At 36.8% G+C, this 21,218-nt stretch overlaps 1 protein-coding gene across 5 annotated transcripts in view; it reads right to left on the minus strand.

Moving 5' to 3' along the window:
- Positions 1–5,863: 5,863 nt before the first annotated feature.
- grik1a (glutamate receptor, ionotropic, kainate 1a) overlaps positions 5,864–21,218 on the minus strand; it is a 43,889-nt gene continuing 28,534 nt past the window's right edge. For 2 of the 5 annotated variants that reach the window (XM_043250672.1, XM_043250675.1), the window contains 7 exons: positions 20,959–21,162; positions 19,403–19,626; positions 17,514–17,632; positions 13,310–13,527; positions 10,945–11,170; positions 10,043–10,293; positions 5,864–6,322 (listed from right to left, as the gene is read on the minus strand). In XM_043250672.1, the coding sequence (XP_043106607.1) occupies positions 6,170–6,322; positions 10,043–10,293; positions 10,945–11,170; positions 13,310–13,527; positions 17,514–17,632; positions 19,403–19,626; positions 20,959–21,162 (1,395 nt within the window). In that variant the 3' untranslated portion in view covers positions 5,864–6,169. Of the gene's footprint in view, positions 6,323–8,712; positions 8,866–10,042; positions 10,294–10,944; positions 11,171–13,309; positions 13,528–17,513; positions 17,633–19,402; positions 19,627–20,958; positions 21,163–21,218 lie in introns of all 5 variants that reach the window. The other 3 variants (XM_043250674.1, XM_043250673.1, XM_043250676.1) reach the window with 3 other exon arrangements.

Here is a 21,218-nt window from a genome sequence, read left to right on the forward strand (position 1 = left end):
ATTTTGAAAATATTTAGGCCTACATGTATATACACTTATATTCTTATATTATATAAATATAAATATAATAAATTTTTAATCATGCGTTTGTGTTTATATATACATAATAAAATACACATATAGACGGATTCAACCGTGTATATATACGCACCTATGGTTTCAGCGGCAATATAAACAAAGGTCACTGCGCATGCGTGCTCTTGTGGCCCTAACTTCCGGTAGACGGCCCAATAGAATCAATAGCAACAGCCAAATCCTTCTAAAGTAGATTAATTTTGATAACAAGCAAAATATGTTTGCTGGGTAAATCAGACGGATTTATTAAAAATGCCAATTCATTTTCTGCCAGCGGGAGGAGCTTTAAGCGCGAGAAATGGTAACGGCTGTAGACGAAGCAGCTCTGAGCTTACAAACGCTTCCTTACGTGCAGGATGAAATGAAAGCATTTTCCTTCAGAAATATAGTGATATAAACACCAAACACCTCAGTTTGACTTTTAAACGTGCATCACGCGCGTGCTTATGTTTATTCAGCTGAGCCTTTTGGAAAATCAGTCAGTTTAATATCGCGGCGGGTCACCACAAATAAATAAATGTATGGGGAAAACACAACCCACAGCACAATAACCTGAGACTAAACTCATTATTCGTTAGCTGGGTTTGTAGCCGGCGGACCGATAAACAAACACAGACCGGAAGTTAACTTCGGGCCGGGCGCTTGCGCTCGATGAAACTATACACAGGTGTAAACGAACACTTTATTTTGGATAAGATCAATCGAATTAACAGCATTAAATATTCCAAACCCATAAGACGTCTAATGTGGAACACAAAAGGAGATGTTTAATGGAACGTCCAAGCTGCTCTTTTCCATGCAATGAGAGTTTACAGGGACTAGAAACTGACACTGCGTGGAAAAATCTCTTGTATTATTGTTTGGAAAGGCATAAGGGTGAGTAAACTGTCAAGGGCAAAAATGAATGCTTAAAGTCTGTTTCAAATAGACAACCAAAGTTTTGTGCCAAGGTCGTGTTGATGAAGCTTAAGATAAGACATCAGAGAAAGAAGAGGCCTTCAGAAAAGTACACAGATGCATCCTACTGTGAGACAAATTGATTTGGTGGATGATAACTCGATGTGGCTTTACATCTAGGTGCCATGCTTTTATTTTATAACGTGCCACGGGGAGCATAAAGTCCCTCGCTGCTTTGAGAGGAGTTTCTCAGGTAAGATGAGTGGAGCATGTCACATGCACGCAATCTGTGACCTCATTCATTCAAGATTACAATGTTGAAGACAAAAAAAAGAGAGGAACGGCTTGGGGTTTTGATTAAGAGTTATGAGGTTAGCAGATTAGGGACGGGGAAAACAGTATTACGGCAGTCTAAACCGAATCCCAGAATTAATCAAAATACTAAAAAGGAAAAAAAAAAAACCTTAAGCTGGCAGTAAACATCATCACATTCAGCAGCACAGTAATATTATGCCATCTGTGTGGACTTGAATAAAAGCTCTTATTCACTGATGCACTACACAAGTGCAGAAATACGATGATATTCACTCGGTGTGAGTCACCGATACTTTTTTGTGTGTTTGGCATTTTCACTGATACTTTTGCTTAATTTCCATATTTTTCAGAGCCACCCCCACAATCCCAGCCATGGGCGTCATAAGCCATGACCACGATCTTCTCAAAGACCTTCTTCAAGAGTGAGCAAACAATTCTCCAGTTCTCAATAAAAAGGTTAGTTAGATAACAGCACCCACTAAACACCTTCTCTTTCTGCTCTTGACCTCACACGGGCTTAAGTGTCTTTTGAGGTCTGCTTCTGCAAAAGAATATCATAAAAGAAGCTAAATTAAAAACGTAATTATCATTTAAGTGACACGGTAATGGAATAATGCTCATTAAAAAATAGACACATTAACATTCAACCACAATTTACTCACGTCTGTAAAATGTCCAGTTTTTTACGGAAAGAAAGAACAAAAAGCAAAACGAAACATCAAAACGAAGAAGAAGAAAAAAAAGCACCTTTACATTTTTCTGCGTAACTCATAGCCCATTGGATGTCTCTATAAACCTGACAGGACACGTTCCGCACTGAATATGCTCCTGCGCAAATGGGACATTTTTTAAGAAATAATAAAAAGTTGTAGGGACTGTATTATGACGCTCTTTTATCAGTCTCAGTGCTTGACAGCCTCTGCGATGTATCAGAGAAGAAGTAAAACAACAACAAAACCCAAGTGAAGAACACTGTAAAAAAAAAAATGACAGTTGCCATAAACCAAGTGAATGAATTTTATGAGTCAGTCATTTTCCGTGAATTAAAAACATACATCTCGAGTCCAACCGCTGAACATGGACTCTTACGAGCTCTTTCTTTGAACAAAATTCATCCAATGAGTTGGTTCTTGTTCTTTCATTTTGATTCAAAATCATTTCAATTACCAATCAAGTCCAATTACCGAACTAATGGTGCCAGTACTTTTAGTGAATCAAGCGCATATGTAGACGTTGAGCGATGTACATTACAGTGTTGTTAAAGAAACTAATTTTGTCATAGTATTTCATGAACATCGATGAACGGAACACATTGTGTAGGCTAGACTGTATTTTTGGTGTATTTTAAAATGGTGCGTATATAAAATATAAGCATCAACTACAGTATTGAAATATTAATAGTATAAGTAGGCCTATGCTAAATTATAACCAAAAAGAACAAAACATGGATAAACTATCCCTTTAATAGCAAATTAGTCACCTAATTACAAGCCAACAGAACAAAAGTAAGACGTCTATTTGTTTTTAAGTTACCCTCAGCTACACGGTGTGAATCTTTGTGGTTGGTGTACCATAATACAAAGGCCTCGCTAATGGCACCGCTGTCTAATCAGTGCACAGGCTTGCCTCTCAGAAAAAGGTGACTGTTATTTGGCATAAGAGGACAGTCATTAGCTCTAATAGAGCACTTGGACTTGTGCATGTCATCTCCTATGGCTTAATGTGCGTTTGAGGGTTCTCTCGAGAGCATTACAGAAACTGTGCACCTGCAGCCCTCATTCAAAACCTTTGTCCCACCCATAGACAGGATGACTTTATCACGGCCAAATGGTTTGGAGTGTGTATGTGCGCCGAGTTCTAGGGAACAGGGACGGTGCGTTAAAAAGGCCTGAATGGATATCTCACGCTGAGATAAAATAACCCAGCATGCTGCATGCATCTGGTGTAAATGGACAGCAGGTGTACCTTTAAATTTGGTAATTAAATGCACTTCCTCTGCGAATTGTCGCAGGGGACAATTTCCATGCCGGTCTAGTGCTTGGTTAGTTGGTCTAGTCTGGATAAATTCAAAAAAAAAAAAAAAAAAAAAAAAAAAGTAACCTATTCACACTTAAGTCATTCAATAGCCATTCCGGAGAAAAAGAAATTGAATGAATTTACGTTTGGGTGAATTCAATTAAATGGCAGTACATCATGACTGTCTTCAGCTGCAATTGATTTAGGTTAAAAACAACTCAATATTTAATTAGCTGAACAGTAAAATCATAGGAGCTGCGATCGCTTTCCTGCATGCCGGTCAGCATTTCACCATCCAGTCCAGTAGATGCTGGAATTAAAGCCATACAGGTTTGAAACAAACAAAATAATATTTACTAGCGAATTATTCGTCAAATGTTTTTTTCTCAGGCCCGATTTAGTGAATTTCGCACCATTATCTGGAAAACACGCTAACTCTGAATTGAAGTCCAGCCTGCGTTTATGCCTGACACTGGAAAACAATCCCATGTCTTTTTCTTTTTCTTTCTCTCTCTCTCTCTCTCTCTCTCTCTCTCTCTCCCCTGCTTCCTCTCAACCTGGCTTGAAAAAAACATGTTCGGTGTGTTTGCTTTGACATACACCGTCCCATAGGTTTTACCGAGCTGTTCAGCAGACAGAGTCAGAGCAGAGCTGTCTGTGAAGTAACAGGTGAACGTGAAACAGAAGAGCAATTTCCTTGTCTCTTTTAAACGAAGGCTTTCAAAACGAATCAAGGTGTTTGTCAGATTATACTCTTCCAAATGCAGGCTTTACATCACAGGAAAAAAAAAAATTGTTGTCCCAAATGGCATGCATTAGCATAAAAACATAAAGCAGAAGACTGATCTGTCATTAGTGTTAAAGTGACACCGACAGACAGATAGCCTCTGTTCTCGTGTGATGTTGCTATTAATCATCACAGAGGCACTTAGCAGCACACGGACGGATCACATCTGCAATGTTTGTTTACCGAAGCTGATTGCATTCGTTATCAGGGGACATCGATCTGACCCTTAGCTATGACTGAGGCATTGATACGCTGTGCTGATATCATATACTTGATCTAAATCGAGCAAACAAATCATTCAGGAGGTTAAGGTGATTGTCTTTATGTAGACGCATAACCGTATGATTTTTGGGAAGAGGAAAACATTTACATAACGTTAACATACAGTGGGTTATGGAAGTCTGCGAAAATCTAAAAATAGGTAGATCGATAGAGGACAGATAGATAGATAGATGGAAAGATGGACTATTTTTAGGCAGCTGATCAGTAATTTGGTGAGATTGTGACAAACCAAATACTAGGAAATTCTGAAATAAATAATAAATAAAATAAGCATTTGAACCTTAGTTGTACATGATAAAAGAAGTAAAGCTTTTAAAGCAAGGACTCTATGAAAGTCGTTTTCAATGGCCGTCGCATGTGTTCAGTGAAGTCTGAGGACTTTGAAACCAACTGCCAGGCCCAAACAGCCCCTAGCAGTCCTTATCTTATTAAGTGTGAATGGCCCACAGTCTCTCTGAAGTGCTATCATTTCTATACGTTTGCCAATAGCCCACGAGCTTCCCTTCACATGTGCGCAAACTCACAAACACAACAAAACATCTTTCATGTGTAAATTTCCCAGAGGCAAAAAACGATCCAGAAAATACATTGTCTTTCTAGACCGGACATGGCTGACCTATATATGCATAACGGAAACACCAGCAAGTCCAGTTATATACATACACGTGTGTGTGTGTGTGTGTGTGTGACCCTGGACCACAAAACCAGTGATTTATATAATCGACAAGCTGAATAAAAACGCTTTCCATTGATGGGACAATATCTGGCTGAGATACAACTAATAGAGTCAAGTCTGGAATTTATAAGGGGTGTATTTAGAAAAAAAATCTAAATACTGAGAAAATCACCTTTAAAATTGTCCAGATGAAGTTCTTAGCAATGCATATTACTAATCAAAAATTAAGTTTTGATATATTTATCAATAGTTTTGACCCATTCAATGTATTTTTGGCTATTGCTATAAATATACTCCAGCAACTTAAGACTGGTTTTGTGGACCGGGTTCACAAAAAAGTTCTTTTGGACGCATTTTAAGCAAATTCATCTGTCGCACAAAAATCTAATCAGGACGATCGCCCCTCGTCTCGGAACGTCTTATCTTTTCTGTTATGCATTAAAGCACATCTGATGTATTTTTGGCGAAAAGGCGTTTAATCTTCAGAGAGTAATTTGTCTGGGTCATGGAGCAGGTAGCACTTGAAGCAGAGGCTGACCTTTGAACTTTATTTGATTGTGCCTCAGTTTGAGGGAGAACACTTCGGTCAGTCCCTCGAGGCATGCGCTTTGTGTGCAGCAGGCAGAACGTCTTGAATTGTTAGGGTCAAAATGAAAAAAAAGTAGTGGAGAAACAGTCATGCCTTGCATTCCCATTGGAACAGTCACGGATTAGAAGCGTCTCCTCTATAATTTTCCGTTGTTATGTAATGCTGCAATTAATAGAACCCGCGTCACTGATAAAAGAACGTCTGGAACAAGATAAATGCCCAAGAGTGTGTAAAAAAAGTACGCATTTATTTATTAAATCAAGGACAGCACAAGAAAATGCTACCGTATAATGCTTGTAATTTAATAAATATCTCAAAATAAATTATTCCTTTCATTTTCAGTTCAGATATCACCTGTGGACTTAACACAAGACCAACACAACACAACCTGTTATAAAAACCTGCAAATTCATGAATAAAAAGCACATAAACAGTTGATTGAAAAAAAACGAACGGCCTCGGAGATCGATTTCACCGGCAAGCACGTCAAACGTTGAGCCGCTCGTTGCTCGTGTGGCGGTCGGAGGTGGATCTAGGCCATTGTCTCTTTCCTCTGGATGCGTTTGGGGTTACATAAGACTCCAGACAGGCCGGCTCTTCCTCTGTGTCTGCCTCTCTTCCTCAACGCCTTGTGGCACCTGAGGGATATGCCCAGGTCTTCCATCACAGCACTGAAAGAGACACACTGTCAAAAAAGAACACGAGGGCTTGTGTGAGTCTCTACACACACACACACACACGCATGCATCCACCCCCCCCACCTAACGGCGTCCAGATGGTTTATTCAAATGAATGTGATGCTTATGGTGTCACCGCACTGCAAAATGTATGATAATATAAAAACAAAACAAACAGGAAAATACATGGTTGGATTTGAAAATGACTCACCCTCAAGCCGTTCCAAACCCGTAAGACAAATGAAATGTTTAGAAATTTGATGACCCTCCATAGACAGTGTGTTCCAGAAACATGGTAAATATATTGGTAAAACAGGATGTGACATCGGTAGCTCAACTTCAGCTTTGCCACGCTAGGAGAAACAACATTTTTGAAACAAAAATAACACAATTTACACAACCATTATTCTCTCCAGTTACTTCTTCCGCCATGATTTTACGTCAGATACGTTAAAGAGTGTGTATGCCTTGCAATACTGTCTAAAATGGCGGAAGACATAACTCAGGGGAAAAAAAAAAGTTGAGTAAAATTCTATTGCACAAAAAAAAAAAAAAAACTGAAGATGAGCCACTAATGTCACGTCCTGTTTTACCAATGTATTTACTACGTTTCTGGATCTGAATAAAGTTGGTTGTGTTGCTGTTTATGGAGGATCAGATGGCTCTCCTATTCCTTCAAAAATATTTTAATTTGCGTTCGGAGGAAGAATGGTCATATGGGTTGGGAACAGTAATTAGTGACTTCATTTTCATTTTGGGATGAACTAACCCTTTAAAAGGCTAGTGTAAAAAAAGCATGAAATGATGCGGAGAACAGGGATGGGAGTTTAATGCTGTGAAACTCTAATGCAACTTCAACTGAAAATCAGAAGAAAGATTTGGTTTATATCGCAAGGACGCACTATAGATTTGACTTGTATTGTGATTTTGGTTTTTAGAGAGATTCTCCCGGCTTTGGTCTGGTCTGAAGGCCGTGTCTCTGTGCCGCTGGGGATGTGGGAGGCGGATAAAGCGGTGGATTCGCTCCCGGCTGATTACGGTTATCCTGTGGGCTAATTTCAGAGCCGGTAATCTTACACTTTTTAATTGTTCTTTCTTTTTGAGGGCATCAATATTTAATCAAGTCATTATGAAGACTCTTCTCTTGATGTCTTTTCTCTGCCAAATACAGCTAAAGTTAATTATGTTCCAGAGAATGATATCAGTGTTTCACGCTCAGTGTCAGGTGTTTGAACAAAGAAGTGGAGTTCACTGATTGGAAAAAACACATTTACTATTAACTCTACTTGACGGTGGATTCTCTATGTGCCTTTTCATTAACATTTCTATTTCAACATCAAAACCGACAACAAACTCAATATTTTTAATATATATATATATATATATATATATATATATATATATATATATATATATATATATATATATATATATATATATATATACCCAGTACACATATTATGTAAATAATATATTATTAAATAACAGCACTAAATTCATACACTGAGGTTATTATTTATTTAGATTGAGATTATTATAGTCATTATTTTTAAATATAAAGAATATTAAATAGGTTGGTATTTTTAACAATACTGATAAATATTATATCAATGTTCATAATACAGACAATGTATTAGTACATTACATATAGAATAATTAGTTTTTATATACTTTTATTTTAAAATAATTTATATTTTAAACAATTTAAATAAAGAATATAATTAATGCATTGGTATGCTTATGATTATTAATATTATTTTTTTTTATATTTATTCAGACCTTGTTAGTATCAAACTAAAAGCAGTACTGCATTTAGAACAGTACTGCATTTCCAACATTCAGTTCATAAAAAAAAAAAATCATATTTATTTAAGTGAATAATAGATTATCTTGAGTACATATTTTGTATGGACTCTAGAATGTCATAGATCTATCTAAAATAAAATAAACGTTTCTGTTTTGTAGTCTGTTTTGCCTCTCTACTCGAAGAATCAGTGGGCTATAGCAGAACAGATCATTATCATATCCCTCATTATAATTATCATTACCTTCACTGTGCAGGCTTTTAAAGGAGCAATAAGGACATGAAAGGTAGAATTTAGGCCATCAAATATAGAAGGTCCACGCTTAATTTTTTTTGCTGCGAATGGCCGTAATTGAATAGCTTCTACCAGTAAATAAAAGTTTCAGAGAGCACTCAATTTCTTATCTGTCTGCAGACAGTGTGTGCAACGAGAAATGAAAGTGTTCTTCATCTCCTTGAAAACCGTACTAAATTTCTGAGCCGCATGGGCGCTGGATTGAGGTCAAGGGTTTGGGCAGATGGTTTGGAAGTAACCAGTGGACGGGCGAAGGAGGGAAAGGGGTTTTATTTCTTTAAATAACGCACAGCCCTTACAGATATGAGAGTGTGTGGCTAACACGAAGAACATATGTCATCCCTGAGGAGCCGCCCGCTCTCTAAATCTGTTGATAAGGACGTGCCAGAGGAGGAGATGGAATCGCTTCTTTGCAGCTGCCGGGATTGGACTCCGTAAAAGAAACAGAAGGCCTTGTGCATGCAGATCAATGATAAAAATAGAACAGAAAGACAAAAAGCAGGACAAGATCAGTAACATGCAAATGATCAAACTGATAATAAAATACAAGCAGCATTCATGTGCAAAATAAATAAATAAATATGATGCAAAAATACGCATTCAGTTAATGTACTTTAGCACTGAATCGGTACCAAAACTTTGTCTTTGGTATGATGCTAACCGCTAATACTCAATAAATACCCTTGGCCAACTGAGAAAATTAAACTAGGGCTGTTAATAATTTGTGCAATTTTTATCATGTAATTTTTTTGCACTTTAAGTAAAATGTGCACATATATATGCATATTATATATAATACCAATGCAATTTAATCTCATAGTCTATAGTCAATGCATGCAATTTAATCATTTTAATTATTTTTATAATTACATAACTTTTTATATTTTACACAAATGTATTTATAGATTTGATAAAAACAGAAATAAAGTAAAAACATTTATATATGACATTTATTATATGTGTGTTTTCATGTATTATATATAAAACTGTAAATAAAAGTCAATGCTGTTTCCTCTGCAATAATTATTTATTATAAACTTACCATAATTGTCTGATGGCCTTCTTATTAAAGAAATTATATTTCACACTTTGAATTTAAAAAACAAAATCCTTCTATTCGAAGAGTGTAAATGACTTTACTTTTGTTAAACATGCCATCTGGATTTGATCTATAGATCAAACAGAACAATTAAAATGTCAAATTCACTGAAATGCATTACGGGCATATTTAATGACTGTTGTGCATCAACACATTCAATTTTACACTTCACATCACGCTGTTTTAATTGCCAAACTGTGCTGAAAGCCAGATCAGGTAATAAAACTTGCAAGAGCGTGATGGTGTGCTACAGTAAAATAGTGACATTTTTTTTTTTTGGCTATGTATGTCACGCAAAAACAAGCAAGCTAACCAAAATGGTTTCCGAAACGTAGAAGTAGAACACCTGCATGATAAACAGAGTGTGCTTTAATTCTGCGACAGGTTCCTGTCCAGTGGGCTGCTGCAAAAACATCCCGCAAGTGTCTCATTTGTGTTTACACGGCTCATTTTGGCTGTGACAGCGGTGAGGTAATTAGCTCCTGTAAGACTCGGCCCCCGAGGGACTGTTCCGCCAGCCTCTCACTCACCTCTTCAATATCGCTGTTTTTGCGTGACTTGTAGATGAACTCTCCGATGGCCACGAACACAGACAGCACGAGACCGGCGGCCAGCACGATGAAGATGCCTCCGATGTTCTCCACACCCAGAGCGTTGGCCTCTTTGTTGTCCTCCTCAGGGCATCCGTTACCTCGCCACCATTTCTCCTTCATCATGTGCAGCTTGCCCTCTTCTTGGAGCTGCAGGATGGCAATGGTCACCTTGTCCCGGTAGGGTGAGCCTGCAAAAGAAAAAAAAACAAATAAAGCACACAGAAGTGTTTAGAGAAGTCAAACTTCTCATTCATTTAAAAAAAAAAAAAAAAAAAGGATACTGGATATTCAAAGAAACACTATTAAATGTAATATTTAACAAATCTCTGAATGATTATTCAGTTTTCATACTGTACATTTTGTTTTTCTTTTATTCATAAAGACACAATAGTATTTTTTGATATTATGACACTTAAATATGTATAATTATTGGTGCATCTCTATTTTAAAGCAAATAAAATGCAATCAAATATTCAAATTAATTATATTTGTATATTTATATACATTTTATAAATGCGTACAATTTAAAAAATATTTTATGAACACTTTTAAATTACATAGATGCAAATAGTCAAACTAAAAAAATTTGGGGTGAACTGTCCATTTGATGAAATTGAGGAATTAAGTTGGATATACACATTTCTGAGATATTCCTCATCTGACAGAATGCAGCAAATAAGCAGGACAAAACCAAAGCAAGGCAAACCAAACTCAACAGGAAATCAGCGGCTGGGATGTGTAGTGGGTAGTGGTTCCCTTCATTACAAATGACCAAAGGACACATTTTGAAAAAGACGGACAGTATGTGTACAGTTAGGCAATATGTGGGGCACCCTTACCTATTGGTGTGCCAACTCCATATCCCTTCGAGTCGATCAGGCCTCCGACTTGGGTGAGGTTGCAGTTTCTCTGGGTGATGTACTCTATGCTGGTGGACTCCATGAGGAGGGCATAGTCTGTGGTCAGGACTCTGGTAATCCCTTCCTTGTTGTTCTTCACCAGAGCTGTGTTCTTCCTGCTGCTCATGAATGCCCACATCTTCTCGTACGTTGAGATTTTAGATTTCTGAAATTTGAAATAAAGAGTCTCAGAGAGTTGATTCTGTCTTTAAAAAGCGCACCATTAAAGACATGAGTCACGCCGCCTGGATCAATATTTCTTTTCGTTCTATCTGGTTCTCGTCTTCGGATCTCGTTCTTTCATCAGCTAACTGGAATGGGCTTTTCAAGTCTGGTAAGTTCTCCCCGATCTCTCATTAGGCTGAGTCAAAAGGGGACAAGTTGTAAAAATTTTGTTTCTGAGTGTGTCAGCGGACAGCAGGGGGAAATGGGACAGCTGCACGCTAAATCTTTCACAGCTGATTCGATTTGTCGCGGTCCTCCACAGGCCTGTATTTTTCTAGATATATGCGGATGTAATCATAGCCTACAATCTCAGTGGATAAAGCTCACACCGGCCTCTGTACACACTTCTGGGCTTTATCTGTGTCACTTGTTTGTCTTTCTCTCTCTCTCTAAATGATGAATGGTGCATATGTGTGGCTCACGCTCATAAGATAGATCACTGGATTATTGGAATTACTGGAATTTTAGATGGCTGGATTGGTAGAGGTAAATAGAGTTCAGGAGGATTTCAGGCGGATTTGTGAATGTGTACGCTTGAGGTATTAGCAAGGACTCTGTGATGGCTTCCTAGAAAATGAAAAGAATCAGACATTTAAATAAATAACTTTCACTTGGCTGAAAGTTTAATTTATCGATTATATTATTGCTCATAATATTTAAATGCAAAAACCTGCATTCAATATTTATCTTGGATATTATGTGGTTACATTTAATTAAATTTATTATATTGAACTGTATGAGCACATTTACCTTTTCTTTTTTAGATCTGCTGTCATCTATCACTTATGTAAAATTATGTATAAAAGCATAAATAATTTAATTACCTTTTTCATGAATAGTTATGTTGGCATAAACAACAAATTTGGATATAAAAGCATATATATATACACACATATATATATATATATATAACATGTTTTTTTAAATATATATATTTTATATTTTTATATTTCTTTAAATGAATACTTTTATTTAGAAAAGATGTATTCAATTTATCTAAGTAACAGTAATGTTTTTTTTTATTACAAAAGATTTATATCTCAAATATTTATTTTTATGTTCAAAGAATCCTGAAAAAAATTATAATTCGAAAAATGTAAAAAATCTGATTTAAAATCACAGGATTTTAATAAATTTTTAAAATATTGTTTTATATCTGTCACGTTCGCGCTTTCGCGAGACTGAGTATACGAGACGTGAAATAAACTTAAACGGATTTAATTCCAAAGCGGGCAAAAATAAAGATACAAAGGGCAGGCAGAACAGACAGGCAGGCAGGCAGGCAAAAACCAGGTAGGGACATCGACGATCGGACAAACGGAACTGAAAACACAGGACTTAAATACACCAGGTTAAATGACTAAATTAACTACACACAGCTGACGACAATGATATAATTAACATGGAGGGAAGGCAGGGCGCAGGGAGCACATGGCACGAGACAAAAAACATAAACAAAGAGTCCAGAGATGTGACAATATCATTTTTAAATAGTATTTTTTCAAATAAATGCAGCCTTTTGAACAGCAGTGCTAATACATACAGAGCATATACGCATAATTTTGGACAAAACACAATAAAATGTTATTACTAGTTATCGTGGGACATGTGAACAATTATCAGCAAATTGTGTTTAGCATAGCTACCTGATTTTACCTTCATTTCTTTAGTAAGTTTGCCCCTAAATCATCACAGACAGCGTGTGCAAAATAAACAGCACAATTATCGATCGTAATTTATTTGTAGAATTCCCCTTTCAGTATGAGGGGACATTTATTGGATGTGATGTTTTTTGGTTAACTCAGCTCAAAACTCATCTGTGTGTGACTCTGCATCCATTTTATTAGTTTGTATCTTATCATGAGACAGATGCACAAGATTGATCTTCTTATTTTACTTCCTAGCAGAAATTCAATAAACTTGTTTCTAAAAGCTCCAGCTCCTCCTGTATAGACGGCCTCTTGTAAAATTGATAATTTGCTGAGTGTTTGGATTGCGGCTGACTGTTCCTTCTGTATTTCAATAGCTTTCATGTGAACAGCGTGTTGGGGGTGAATCGATCCAACGTGCAAGATGTTACCTTAAAGAAAGTCATTGTGGAGCCATCTCTCACTGCTCCATATTCAATTCTAGTCTGCTTGGCTAAATCGTCGGCCGAATCGATTGGGGAGTCCATTCTCTCCACTGTGAGGAAAGCTGCCAGGTTGGCCGTGTAGGAAGATATGATGATTAAAGTGAAGAACCACCAAATCCCTCCCACGATTCTGGTGGACAAAGCCTTGGGCATCAGCTCAGATCCTGAAATAACATACAAGCGCTTAAAAAAAAAAACACAGACACTGGCCCCAGAATGTATTTGGACTCTTAAGCCTTGCTGAAAAAATGTTTGAATGTCATTGCAATTGATAACAAAATACAAAACCAAGTGACATTTAATGAAAAACAGCTTTATAAGCAGATGACATTTAACAAAAAAAAGTGTTAGGTTTTGTTAGGTTTGTTGGGTTTTCAGTTAAATAACAATAGATATGCTGTTTAAATGGGATGAACACATTTGGTATCTGTGATTGGGAACTGATTCTTACATCCACTTAATATTATTTATTCTTGTTCGTATTTTGATGTTTGATATATTCCTTTGATATTCTGGTGTAAACTATGCTATTGGGAGTCTAAATAGCAAAAACCATGAAATCCGATTAATGATATTAATAAATAAAATTCTTCTTAACTACTATTTCATCGCATTTTAAACCAGCAAGACCTTTGTTCATCTTCGGAACGCTAATTAAGATATTTTTGATGATATCCGAGAGCTTTCTGATTCCATTGACAGCAACACAGCTAGCACGTTCAAGGCCCAGAAAGGAAGTAAGGATATTGTTAAAATAGCCCATGTGGTGCAACCTCAATTGTTTGGAAGCAACAAGAATGCACAAAGAAAACAAAAATAACGACTTTATTCAACAATTTTCTTCCATTCCAAAATATCTTAATTCATGTTCCAAAGATGGATGAAGGTCTTACGGGTTTGGAACAACATACTAATATACTGAAAGATAATAATAAATTGAAAGCAATGCAGAGTGCTAAACTAAGGTCTTAAGAACGTTTTCATTCGATTGTCATGAATGCAGACCCTGATCCAATCAAGATTTACATGAACTTTGAAATTCCATTAAAATCAGGTTTCAAATGGTCAGACTGGATATCAGACATTACTTTTTCCATTATTCTTTTCCAGAAGGAGAACAGAAAAAGAAACGCTTTAGGAATAGAAATGCTGCTTTCCCCTGAACTGCTGATGCTGCTTGATACACTTTCATCAACTTTTCTGAAGTTCAAATATTTTAGAAGCACTGCCTCTGAGAAAAAAACAACCCCTGATACACAAACGCATGCACATACACACATCTCCGTGCAATCTCAGAATCGCCCAGGATACCAGCAGCTTGAAGCTCGCTGTGACAGACATTTATTTTTATCAAGGGCTCATACTTTCGGTGTCATCACACTCATACTATCCTTTTACTTTCAGCTTGATGATAAATCTAATGTGCATTATTCTAACTGGGGCTTTTTACTGTGGCTGGATCACTTAAGGCATTGACAAATCACTGAAAAATGAAACCATCAAGGGAACTGTACTTCATCTTTGCAAAAACCCAAAAAAATATGAAGAATCCTTATCTTGAACTTTTTTTTTAACCTTAAGCAAAGTCACCATTGTGATTAACTAGGTGTGTTATTAAGATGGGAGAAGAATATCCTATTAACTGATTAATATGTGGCAATTTTGTAGTTAGAGAAAGAGCACTGAGTCTAAGTCTGATATATTATACCGAAAGCTGCAGTGATTGTTCTTCATGCACAGACACCTAGGTGGGGTGGCTAGAAGTTGAAACGACAGCACAAACTCACAGTGTGCATGTACTGTATGTGCATTTGTACGCCTTCGGCGTCATGTGGAGCACAATTTTAAAATTCAGTTTGATTGCCAGCTAAATTATTAGCTTTGATCTAAATGATACATCTAACGACAGTGATTACCCACCAAAGCAGTCAGCAAAAAAACACCTCAAAAAAACTGCCATACATGCTGTTTTCCTTTAAAGTAGTCAGTCATGAGAAATGGATAATGATTATGTATTATGTCAGGTATTTCTTAAAATGTAAAAGTGTTTACTATCTTTCAAAGCACTCTGTTAGCATTAGTGTAACTAAAAAGTCAAGACTTAATATGAATCCTGCTAAAAAGTAAAAGTAAAATTTTTAAGAAGGCCGGGATGGTCTGTTTTGATAGTTTTAGATTGTTGTTTGGCTAGTTAGCTAGTTGGGTTAGCTAAAATAGCTAAAAACCAGCTTGAAAAAACTAAAAAACTAGCTCCTGGACCCTACTGAAAAAGTAGACTGGTTTTAGCTAATTTAAGATGTATTAACAGACTAACCAGCTAAAGAAATGGCCAAAAAATTTAAAACCAGCTATGACCAGGCTGGAAAACCAGCTGTTTTTTTTTTTTAGCAGGGATAATCCATGATCCTGACCTTTCAGTAATGTTTATGCTAATAAATCCCTTTGAAAGATACTAAACATTTTTACATTAGCCACCTGGGGAGCGTGAGCTTACTGACAGACACCATGAGGTGTGTTTATTCCTTTGAAAATGCTGTCTGTGTTGCTGCTCTCTTATAATTAGCATAGCTAAATGCTAACTACTGACCTATGTCTTACTCTTAAATGGCATGGGGAGAACACAACTGTCAGTCATAGTCCTGATTTTATCACAGTGTTAGATGAGATCACAACATCTATTTAGTGATGCGAAAAGAAAAGGAAAATCATCCGGACAGTTGACGAAACCCCAAACAGAAAAGCAGAGGCCAAACTTTCAATAATCCTCTTAAATATTGCTCTGACAGCTGTGTGACAAAAACAAACAGCAACTATTTATCGTATGTTGTCACTGCTTTTCTGCTGTTGGCTAATTAGTACAACCCTGCATGCTTTATTTGATGAGATGTTTTAAAAAGGTGACAAGGTTATTTCAGCAACCTCCTGAAGGAGCTTTAACTGTGGTAGGTAATATTGCAAATGCACACACACATGCACACAAGATGGATACTTAACTAATCAGCCCAATTAACACTGAGTGTATGGGTTTTTGCTATCCTTTGTGATCCTATTTAAGGGTCCATGCCATAAATATATTTTATCACTTTTTATGATAATGTTAGCCAAGGTTTCTTGCAGCAACAAATGTAATCTAGTTTTAAATAACCAGTTTTTACTCTCTCTCACCTTTAGAAGAGAATTAGAAAATTAACATGTTATGTTTTCGCAACTGTACCTTTAAGACTTGATTTTCTTACACCCTCTTTAAAGTTTTTTAGACACTGAGACACCAGAAACACATACAAAATCTGCAAAACCGTACAATCATTATCAGCCTTGCCATCAATAAGCCCTGTGTTAGTATCTCTTTGGCAGATTAAAACTTACCATGTTTTTCAGATACATTTAAACGGTATAATTCACAAACAAATGCAAATTTGAATATTTATGACCTGCTTGAAGTATAATGAAATACCCCAACATCCACCGATAACACAACTGCACTCCACCACTTTTCTGTAAAATCCCGGTTAGCGGTCCTTCTTCACGGCTGAGTGGTTATTCTGATGTAAATAAGATTTATCTAATATTTCAGAAGAAAACTCTTTGTAACGTGAGGTCAGACTATCCTGCATAATGATTTGTCTGGTTCTCCCGTGCTCATTAAAGCCGCTCTTGGCGTTTCACACTTTTCTGCACACCTGACAGGTCATCCATTTTGTTTCATACCTTCTGAAGCGGAACCTACAAACCTCTCCTCACTAGCATCAGATCCATTACACCAGAGGAAACCTAACTAAAAGTTTGCAAGCCGGAACAAAAATCAATTTTATAACTGGATGTGACTTATAACTGTGCCAGAGCTGTGTTGCCATCTTTATACAACCACAATTCCCTACTGCATGAATGTCATTGCATAAAAAATTTCAATCCCCTCTAAAAAAAACACTTAACAACTCTTTCTTTTCTTAAAAATCATATCTATTCATTTCAACCAGCTGGTCTCAAGGTGATTTTTTTTAGTGAAGTCCCTTATGCTCATCTCACACAGATGTAGCAGAGCGTCCGCAGTGCTCATACCGTTTTTTTTATCTAAATAAATGCCACTTGGTTCAATGTTTTATGTCAGCTAAAACAAAGGAGCAGTCTTGAAGTGTTTAGTGTCACATACCTTGACGCATTAGAGCCGCAACGCCAAACCATAAACTATTCAACAATGTGAAGTTGTTCTCAACCACTTCAGAAGACGGGTTGCAGGGGTGAGGGTTATACCATTCATACGGCGTAAACCTGAAAAAAGTGTTAAAGAAAACAGCTTTACACAGGAAAAAAAAATGCAGACAACACAGAAGACTGAGTATTAATACTGCGCTTGAGAGCCTGCATGTTTGGCAATTTCTAAACTGCTTTCGCAGAACAGCTAAAAATGTCCTTCTTGCTACAGGCTATCAATAACCGCTCCAACCAAAGCTTAATAAACATCTTGCCTTATGAAGAAACTTTCCAGTGCTTCAATCTTTCCGATTAGAATTTAGTTTGAATTTCGCACGTCCTTGCATTGGGTTTTAGGGTTAATGGATATGTTCCTAAAATTAATAGATAATGTTCTGGCAGATAATTACCTGTAAAAATTCACAAAATATTACTTACTAGGATAATCATAAATTAGCCAACACTTTTAGTACACAATTTCTTCTAATGTTTGTTCATTGCTCGTCTACACCTACAGCAGACACCTACCAATATAATGTCAATTAACTGTGTTTATGTAAAAATTCACAAAAATTTAATTTATTGGGATGCCAATTTAAGATGCAAATTTACTGTGACGAATTCTAAAAGAATAAAAACAATAAATATTTAATATTAATAAACAAGATCAATAAATGAATAATAGCAAACAAGCTTTTTGAACACAAATCGATGTAATGTTTATTCATTGTATTTGTCTGCCTTGAGCACTTTTGCATCACATATTTTTTAATCAATACTTTTCCATCTTTTTTTTATATAAAGTGCTGGAAGCCAAAAAGGGAAACAACCGGCGGAAATTTCATTTTGGAAGTGATTACAGTTACACAAGAACATCTGAAAGACACATTCTCCATTCTACCACTCAATAATTGGGTCATTTATAAAACCCTCATGGTGAATCGATGCCTGATCAGAACGTGTCACAAGACTCATTTGTCATGCCTCACGGTGGGTAGAAGCTCACTCTATAAACTGCTACTATCAAAGCTGCCAACTTTCAAGATCACAGTTTAAAAGCCCCCCAACCAACTGTATCTATGAACAAATGGGTCATCCAGTGCACATGAACCCACACTAACACTGAGACCCCACCAGATGTCCATTAAAAGAGTCTGATTGGACAGCGTTTTCATTGCACATTTGCATTTTAATTGAAGCAACCAATCATCTGGCTCTGATGGGGTAGTGTGGCACGCTTGATATTCTCTTTAGGTAGACATGGAAATCTGCCCAATGCTTATAAACTGGGCTTCAATACAGAAACAACCTTGTACTCACTCATACAAAATACAAAACATTGCTATCTGAGAAAGCGCATTATGCATTTATTGAGGAAAAAGTGCATCTGGACAACCATGACTGAAATTTTTACATCATTAATCTATATTCCAACAGCAATATAATAAAGTCTGGGCACCGTGCTTATTACTTATTGATCTGCTTCAAGATCAAATCAGCATTTTGAGTCTGCCGTCTCATAAGCGCAGTGATATAATGTGAGAGAAATACACTGCTTTAAATGCACTCCCACAAAGAAACTTGATATCTACAACAGCTTTAAAATTTAAATCAGAGGGCGCAAAAACTTCTTGACAGCTTCAAAGAGAGATGTACAATGTTCCCTTAAGCTGCAGATAACAGCAATATTCTTCAAATGACAGGCTGATAATGTGTCTTCACATGTGGTGTCAAGTTATAAAACATCTGAAGACATTTTTTGAACAATTGGGTCAATGTTCCTAGATCTGAAACCCAATTTGCACATTTGCTTTGCTGTATTTCCAAGAAGCAGATGTTCATCCATACCTGGCTATCACAAAAAGCACACAGCTCACTCCAAGACAGGCCAGAAGCACGTACATCCAGATATCCGGGGTGAGGGGGTTGAGGAAGGAGAAGACACCTGGATTGGTGCCGTTTGGTTTACGGTAGAGTATACTGATGCCCAGGGTCATGAAGGGTTTGGAGAAGTCAATAACTTTCTCTCTGACATAAGTGATGGTCAGTGGAGCCACAGCCAGGTCAGCTATCTGGTTAAGGGGACAAAAAGAGATTTACAAGACTACAGTAGCTCGTTTTGACTGCAGGGAAGACAATGCAGATAGATGTAGATAATATCGGCGTTCAATCACTGAGATACAAACAAGTAATGCCTGTGGGGATGGCTCTCACAATCCGTTTGAAGCTTCCTGTTGTTTTATGAAGCTCATTTAAACAAAAGATGTGCAAAAAGCCTCTTTTGTAAATTTGTATTTGTACTATACTTATGAATACTGCAAAGACAATGGGAGTCGATGAAGGTGATTAAAAACTAAATCAATGTCGACGTTCAAGGGTATTCATAATTTCAAACAAAGACTTTTTACAGCAAGATGAAAGCACAAATGCTGATTTACATTGAAAAATATCTAAGAAATTGTACAAAGTTAAGTAAAGTGATGTTTTGTAGACTACACAAATGTAGTCTTCCTGCCACACTTTTGATAAATAAACGTAATGAAGCAAATTAAACAAAATATGAAACAAAACATAAATCTTTGCTTTTCTATATTGCCTGTGAAAAGCAAAGTTACAAAACATCCATTAGAAACTGAAATTTCTTGATTAATCAGAGTATTAAAGGGATAGTTCACCCCAAAATTAAAAGTTCACTGTGGTGTTCCAAACCACCGTGTTGTTCCAAGAACTTTCTGATCCTCCGTAGACAGCAATCCAACTACCATGTTCAAGGCCCTCAAAGGTAGTAAAGACATCATTAAAATAGGCCTTGTGACATCAGTCCTTCAACCATAATTTTATGAAGCTACGAGAATACTATTTGTGTGCAAAGAAAGCAAATATAATGACATTATTCAACTATTTATTCTTCTCATTACAGTACCACTGATGTCACATAGATTATTTGAGTTTTAAATGTGGTAGTTGCATTGCTGTCTATAGAGGGTCAGAAACCTTCTGATTTCATCAAAAATATCTTGTTCTGAAGATGAACAAAGGTGTTACAGGATGACATAAGGCTGATTAATGACAGAATTATCATTTATGTGTGAACTATACCTTTAACATTCTGGTTGTAGTCTCTCCTGCAGAGTTTAGCTCCAACCCTAAAAATAACCTAACTGCATCCTGAAGACCTTGATTAGCTGGTTCAGGTGTGTTTGATTAGGATTGAAGCAAAACTCTGCAGGGACACCGGCCCTCTAGGATCAACAGTCTCCACCCCTACTCTAAACGTGTAGAATGAGATCTATACTGAAATATAACAGAGTGAAAGACAGAAGGTCATCTAAAAAGGCTGCATTTGGATGGCATGATTAAAAGACCTTGAGCATCTTTGTAAAGCATCACGGGAGATCACTCACATGATCGATTAGTTCCCGCACCATGCCGTTCCATTCGCCTTTGTCATTCTGAGCTCCATATTTCCCATCACCAACCAGCCTGACTTCATAAGTGAATCCCAGGATGTTCGACAGCTCTTTAAGCAGGTCTAAACAGTAGCCCTCAAAGCGATCGTTCCCATAGAGTACCTTGTCAGACTTCTTATGCATAACATAAGGGTTTTCCTGTTCACAAGATAAATTGACATGTAATGAAGCAGTTGATGAAATGTATTATATCA

This window comes from Puntigrus tetrazona, chromosome 10 (genome assembly GCF_018831695.1).
Source record: "Puntigrus tetrazona isolate hp1 chromosome 10, ASM1883169v1, whole genome shotgun sequence".
NCBI lineage: Eukaryota > Metazoa > Chordata > Actinopteri > Cypriniformes > Cyprinidae > Puntigrus > Puntigrus tetrazona.